The sequence below is a fragment of the Penaeus vannamei genome, chromosome 1, assembly GCF_042767895.1.
Source record: "Penaeus vannamei isolate JL-2024 chromosome 1, ASM4276789v1, whole genome shotgun sequence".
NCBI classification, from domain to species: domain Eukaryota; kingdom Metazoa; phylum Arthropoda; class Malacostraca; order Decapoda; family Penaeidae; genus Penaeus; species Penaeus vannamei.
Window position 1 is genome coordinate 11,121,591 of NC_091549.1, and position 7,500 is coordinate 11,129,090.

The window sequence follows — 7,500 nt, forward strand, 5'->3', positions numbered from 1 at the left end:
TTCTTTGTATTCATTCTTACATTCATACCTTTTTACATTTGTCAACATGAACACGGTTCACAATTAACATCCTTGATTAACTATCAAATATCAACTATGAGAGAGAATGAAAATGTTAGTGTCTTCTCATTTTTTTCTTTATCTAAATTTTTATTAGAGAAAAGAGCAAATTTTCTGTATTTTTTTAAAACCAAGGTTACCTTGCTGATGCCACACAAAGGATAGATGGCAAAGGGTTTTAGTATCTTTATTGCTGAAAGAAGTTGCCACAATGTGTATGATTGTCTTTGTCAGCTGATAATGCTCAGTTTACTTAAAATATTGTGGACCCAAATTTCTCTAACTTGTCTAGTTTCCTATTATACAATGTTACATACAAAATGGCTGTAAAGCTAATCTGGTCTTTTAAAAGTAGCTTTACTTCTAAAACTTGTTACTATCAGCCTGCAAGAAAGGATGTCCTCTGAAGACAGAAAAAGGCAACAAAACCATCACAGCCAAATCCTTTGTAAAATCAAGGGCAAAGATTCATAATATCCACAAATGATAGGCAGTCAACTGCAGGTCTTACATACCTAGGAAAATATTTTGTGTTTTCTTGGATTTGCATCAATATACAATGACAATTTTTTCTAGGAATAAAAAGACATATTCTATCCTCTTTTCTTCCCTGTGTTATTATCAATCCCCAACTCTTCATGGACTCATCAACCAATTAATATCCACAAAGCAAATTATTTAACCACAACCAATACACAACCACATAAAGAGGCCTCTTCAATTCTTAAAAAAATCATACCTGAACTGGTAGGCAGTTGAGGCATCCCTGGGGTATTCTGGACTACCATTACCGGTCCACCACCAGACACATTAGGCCCACTCACTGGTGCCATGATATTACCTGGGATCTGCAGTAAGAAGCATTAAATGAAAAACTAAACAACGTATTATTTGGTAAAATAGAAGGTAATAAACAAAGCAAGTTTATTGTTTCTGGTGGGGAGTTTTTTGTTAGCTGCTTGCATGCTAAGATTTGCATACTAAGCTCAGTCTCAGTATGTGGCATCTACTAAAAAATAAAGTGTTTTATATTAAGGCAACTTCCTGACATGGCAGGGATTTGGGGAGTTTTGTGAATATGTAGACAACTACTGATGTAGTATAATCTATTTCATAATATCGTTGTGATACTGCTGTATTAGCCATAAAGTGGTGATCTCAATGTACTAACACAAAAAATTACTATATATATATATATATATATATATATATATATATATATATATATATATATATATATATATATATATACATATATACATATATACATATATACATATATACATATATACATATATACATATATACATATATACATATATACATATATACATATATACATATATACATATATACATATATATATATATATATATATATATATATATATATATATACATACATACACAGATATATATTTGTCCATGTGTACATAAATAAATAACAGCTGAGTATAAATGGAGGGTCATGCCAAAATGGGATGTTCAGTGTCAATATACGAAAAGCCCAAAGCACAAATGGTGAAACCATTTATTAATGGGTTGGAGTTAAAATATTGACACAGTACTTATCAAAAATATGCTGGATATAATACTTATGACAATAATTTCTTGGATGTAAGGGGATTTATAACTACCCACAACTCAATTTTTAAACCTCTGCCCAAAAAAATTATCAGATCATGGTAAATCACAGCCTCATTACATCTACAACATGATTAGTGGGATGAGGCCTTGCACATGCATCCAGGTGCAGAGTCATGTGCACTAATGAATGACACTCTTTACCTAACATCCCAAAAATGTTACTTCTTGTTCTTAGGTCAATTCATGTATATAAATATTCATGATTACCACATATGCGTATTTAATCACATAAAAGGTGTAAGTATTAATCAAGATTCCATACCTGTCCTTTTCTTGCACCCTGAATGACACTCCTGATCTTATTCACAAAGGAGACTTGATCCACTGGAATGAAGCCAACATAAGCCTTCTTCTCACACGAAAACAGCAGGATGATGACTTTCACCTCATTTTGTGATGGAGCTGGATGTGACACATGTACGCAGCCAGCCTGTCGGTGGAATAGGATATATAAAGAAAAAAGCATGAATGAGAATGAATATCCTCAGGGGACAGATATATTTGACTCGTCTCAACTATATCTTCATCAGAAATCCTCTTCCTCACAGAAATGGATATGTTCAATTGATCCCTTACTCTCTCCCCTCTTCCCTCTCTCTCCTCTCCTCTCTCTCTCCTCTCCTCTCTCTCCTCTCCTCTCCTCTCCTCTTTCCTCTCCTCTTCCCCCTCTCTCCTCTCCTCTCCTTTCTCTCTCCTCTCCCTTCTCTTTCCTCTCCCTTCTCTTTCCTCTCTCTCTCTCTCTTCTTCCTTCTCTCTCCTCTTCCTTCTCTCTCCTCTCCTCTCCTCTCCCATCTCCTCTCTCTCTCGTCTCCTCTCCCATTCCCTCTCTTTCTCGTCTCGTCTCCCATCCCCTCTCTCTCTCGTCTTCTCTCCCCTCCCCTCCCCTCTCTCTCTCGTCTCCTCTCTTCTTGCCTCTCTCTCTCGTCTCCTCTCTTCTTGCCTCTCTCTCTCGTCTCCTCTTCCCTCTCTCCTCTCCTCTCCTCTCCTCTCCTCTCCTCTCCTCTCCTCTCCTCTCCTTTCCTCTCCTCTCTTATCCCTTCTCTCTCTTTTCTCCTCTCCTCTCCTCTCTCCTCTCCCCTTTCTCTCTTTACCTCTCCTCTCCCTTCTCTCTCCTCTCTTCTCCTCTCCCTTCTCTCTCCTCTCCCTTCTCTCTCCTCTCTTCTCCTCCCCCTTGTCTCTCCTCTATTCTCCCCTCTATCTCCTCTATTCTCCCCTCTATCTCTTCTACTCTCCCCTCTCTCTCCTCTACTCTTCCCTCTCTCTCCTCTACTCTTCCCTCTCTCTCCTCTACTCTTCCCTCTCTCTCCTCTACTCTTCCTGCTCTCTACTCTCCTCTCCTCTCCTCTCCTCTACTCACCTCTCCCCTCTCTGCTCTCCCCTCTCTGCTCTCCCTTCTCTCCTCTTCCCTCTTACCCCACTCCTCATCTCTGTTCTTATTCACAGATGGCTTCCCTAGTCCTCTGAATTATTGAGTAAACCTACAAAATACACTTGAAATTCCCTCTACATTCCACTGTGCCCACCTTGGCATGGACTTACAGCAAAATTAATGCCTTACCCCACTGTGTACCAGTGAAAAACTGAAAACACTAGAAACTTATGTTTTGCCTCCTGTCTACAATCCAGGGGCTGGATTTACTAAACTGTCTCGTAAACTCTCTCGTAACAGTTACAAGAACTATCAACGGTTTCTCAACTAGCGATGTTACAACCCATTTTCAAACACCAAACAATGAGATTACATGGGTCTCGTAAACGTAATGACTGTATTTTCTATGGGTGTGTATTGTAGGGCTTTATTTCCTAAAAGAACAGAGCGTAACCCGCTGAACTGAGGCTACACTAATGAGTTTTTCTTAAAACGGTTTCTATATCACCACCTGGTGAATCATCACCTTTTCTTGACCATTACCACCTTTTTAATAGTTTTATAAATTTTGATACCTACATATATATATATATATATATATATATATATATATATATATATATATATATATATATATATACATATTCTCTCTCTCTCTCTCTCTCTCTCCCTCTCTCTCTCTCTCTCTCTCTCTCTCTCTCTCTCTCTCTCTCTCTCTCTCTCTCTCTCTCTCTTCCACTCTCTTTATTCTCTCTTCCACTCTCTCTCTCTCTCTCTCTTCCAATTTCTCTCTCTCTCTCTCTCTCTCTCTCTCTCTCTCTCATCTCTTCCACTCTCTCTCTCTCTCTCTTCCCTCTCACTCTCTCTCTCTCTTCCTCTCTCTCTCTCTCTCTCTTCACTCTCCACTCTCTCTCTCTCTCTCTTCCACTCTCTCTCTCTCTCTCTCTCTTCACTCTCTCTCTCTCTCTCTCTTCCACTCTCTCTCTCTCTCTCTCCTTCCCTCTCTCACTTTCTCTTCTTCCTACTCTCTCTCTCTCTTCTCTTCCACTCTCTCTCTCTCACTTCTTCCACTCTCTCTCTCTCTCTCTCTTCCTCTCTCTCACTTTCTTCCACTCTCTCTCTCTCTCTGCCCACTTCTTTCTTCCACTTTCTCTCTTCCACTCTTCTCTCTTCTTTCTTCTTCTTCCACTTCCTTTCTCTTCTCTTTCTTTCTTTCCACTCTCTCTCTCTTTCTTCCACTTTCTCTCTCTCTCTTTCTCTCTTTTCCACTATCTCTCTCTTTCTTCTCTTCTTTCACTCTCTCTCTTCTTCTTCTTCACTTCTTCTCTCTCTCTCTTCCAATCTCTCTCTTCAAATCTCTCTCTCTCTCTCTCTCACTCACTCTCTCTTCTCTCTCTCTCTCTCTCTTCCACTCTCTCTCTCTCTCTCTCCTCCACTCTCTCTCTCTCTCTCTCTTCCACTCTCTCTCTCTCTCTCTTCCACTCTCTCTCTCTCTCTCTTCCACTCTCTCTCTCTCTCTCTTCCACTCTCTCTCTCTCCTGCTTTCTTCCACTCTCTCTCTCTCTCTCTTCCACTCTCTCTCCTGCTTTCTTCCACTCTCTCTCTCCTGCTTTCTTCTACTCTCTCTCTCTCTCTCTCTCCTGCTTTCTTCCACTCTCTCTCTCTCTTCCATTTCTCTCTTCCTCTCTCTTCCACTTCTCTTCTTTCTCACTCTCTCTCTCTCACTCTCTCTCTCTTCCACTCTCTCTTCTCTCTTCACTCTCCTCTTCTCTCTCTTCACTTCCTCTTTCTCTCTCTTCCACTCTCTTCTCTCTCTCCTGATTTCTTCCACTCTCTCGCTCTCTCTTCCATTTTCTTTCTTTCCACTCTTCTTCCACTTTCTTTCATATTCTTTCTTTATCTTCTTTCTCTCTCTTCCACTTTCTCTTTCCATCTCTCTTCCATTTTCTTCTTCATTTCTCTCTCTTCCACTTTCTCTCTCTTTTCCTCTCTCATCTCTCTCTCTTCCACTCTCTCTCTCTCTCTTCCTCTCTCTCTCTCTCTCTTCTTCTCTCTCTTCTTCTTCTTCTTCCACTTTCTTTCTCTCTTCTTCTCTCTCTCTTCCTTCTCTTCCACTCTCTCTCTCTCTTCATTTCTCTCTTTCTTCTTCACACTTTCTTTCTCTCTCACTTTCTCTCTCTCTCTCTCACTTTCTTTCTCTTTCACTCCATTTCTCTCTTTCTCTCTCTCACTTTCTTTCTCTCTTTCACTTTCTCTCTCTCTCTTCCATTTTTCTCTCTCTCTTCCCACTTTCATTCTCTCTCTTCCACTCTTTCTTTCTTTCTTCCACTCTCTCTCTCTTTCTTCCACTTTCTCTCTCTCTTCCACTCTCTATTTCTCTTCCACTCTCTATTTCTCTTCCACTCTCTCTTCTTCTTTCTTCTTCCATTTTCTTTCCTCTTTCCTTCCACTTCTCTTCTCCTCTCTCTCTTTCTCTCTTCATTTTTCTTCCACTCTTCTTCTTCCACTCTCTCTCTCTCTCTCTATCTCTCTCTTCCAAATCTCTCCACTCTCTCTCTCTCTTTCTCTCTCTCTCTCTCTCTCTCTCTCTCTCTCTTTCCACTCTCTCTTTCTTTCATCTCCTTCTCTCTTCTTCTCTCTCTCTCTCTCTCTCTCTCTCTTCTTCTCTCTCTCTCTCTCTCTCTCTTCTTCTCTCTCTCTCTCTCTCTCTCTTCTTCTTCTTCTTCTTCTTCTTCACTTTCCTTCTTTCCACACTCTCTCCTCTTTCTTTCTTCTTCACTTTCTCTTTCTCTCTTTCTCTCTGTCTTTCCTTCTCTCTTTCTCTCACTTCCCCTTCCTCTCTCTCTCTTCCACTTTTCCTTTCTCTCCATCTTTTCCTTTCTCTCTCTCTTCCACTCTCTCTCTTTCTCTTTCTCCATTTTCCACTCTCTCTCTCCACCTTTTCCTCTCTCTCTCTTCCACTCTCTCTCTCTTCCACCTCTCTCTTCTCTTCTTCCAATTTCCTCTCCTTCTCTTTCCTATTTTCTCCCTTTCCTGTCTTCCTCCTAATTTCCTTCTTCTTCCCTTCTTCTCTTCCACTTTCCCTCTCTCTTTCTGTCTAATTTCTCCTTCTCTCTCTCTCCACTTCTTCTTCTCTCTCTCTCTCATTCTTCTTCCTTTCTTCCTTCTCTCTCTCTTCACTTTCTTCCTTCTCTCTTCTCTCTTCTTCTCCACTTTCTCCTCTTCTTCTATTTCTCTCTCTCTCTCTCTTTCCATTTTCTCCTTCTCTTCTCTCTCCACCACTTCTTTCCTCTTCTTTCTTTCCACTTTCTCTCCTCTCTCTTCTCTCTTCTCACTTCTTTCCTTTCTTCTTCTTCCACTCTTTCTTCTCCTTTTTCTTTCCACTCTTCTTTCTTCCACTCTCCTCTCTCTCTCTTCCATCTTCCTTCCTCTCTCTCTCTCTCTTCCACTTTCTCTTCCTCTCTCGCTCTCTCTCCACTCTCTCCCTCTTCCACTCTCTCTCTCTCTTTCAATCTCTCGCTCTCTCACTAATTCTCTCTCTCTCTCTCTCTCTCTCTCTCTCTACTCTCTCTTCCACTCTCTCTCTTCCTCTCTTTCTCTCTCTCACTTTCTCTCTTCTTCCTCTCTCTCTCTCTCTCTCTTCCGTCTCTCTCTCTCTCTCTCTTCCACTCCCTCTCTCCTCTCTCTTCTCTTCTCTCTCCATCTTTATTCCACTCTCTCTCTCTCTCTCTCCCTTCCACTCTCTCTCTCTTTCTCTCTCTTCCTCTCTCTCTCTCTCTCTCTTCCTCTCTCTCTCTCTCTCTTCCTCTCTCTCTCTCTCTCTCTTCCACTCTCTCTCTCACTCTCTCTCTTCCACTCTCTCTCTCTCTCTCTCCCTCTCTCTCTCTCTCTCTCTCTCTCTCTCTCTCTCTCTCTCTCTCTCTCTCTCTCTCTCTTTCACTCACTCTCTCTCTCCCTCTTCCACTCTCTCTCTCTCTCTCTTCCACTCTCTCCCTTTCTCTCTTCCACTCTCCCTCTCCTTCCTCCACTCTCCTTCCATTCTCTCTCTCTCTCCACTCTCTCCCTCTCTCTCTTTCCACTCTCTCTCCTTCTCTTCCACTCTCTCCCTCTCTTCATTTCCACTCTCTCTCTCTCTCTCTTCCACTCTCTCTCTCTCTCTCTTCTTCCACTTTCTCTCTCTCTCTCTCTTCCACTCCTTCTCTCTCTTCCTCTCTCTCCTCTCTCTCTCTCTCTCCAATTTCTCCCTCTCTCTCTTCCACTTTCTCTTCACTCTTCCTCTCTCTCTCTCTTCCACTCTCTCTCTCTCTCTCTTTCTCTCACTTTCTCCCTCTTCTCTCTCCACCTCTCCCCTCTTCCAATTTCTCTCTCTCTCTTCCACTCTCTCTCCCTCTCTTCCACTTTCCCTCTCTCTCTCCACTCTCTCCC

The 7,500-nt window shown here is 41.7% G+C and overlaps 1 protein-coding gene across 3 annotated transcripts in view; it reads right to left on the bottom strand.

The window, feature by feature from the left end:
- The window catches only part of LOC113809828 (mediator of RNA polymerase II transcription subunit 25), a 30,005-nt gene that overhangs the window by 4,983 nt on the left and 17,522 nt on the right, over positions 1 to 7,500 (bottom strand). For all 3 annotated transcript variants that reach the window (XM_027361507.2, XM_070139561.1, XM_070139434.1), the window contains exons 12-13: positions 1,969 to 2,136; positions 800 to 908 (exon numbers count right to left, since the gene is read on the bottom strand). In XM_027361507.2, coding sequence (XP_027217308.1) covers positions 800 to 908; positions 1,969 to 2,136 — 277 coding nt within the window. The remainder of the gene's footprint in view (positions 1 to 799; positions 909 to 1,968; positions 2,137 to 7,500) is intronic.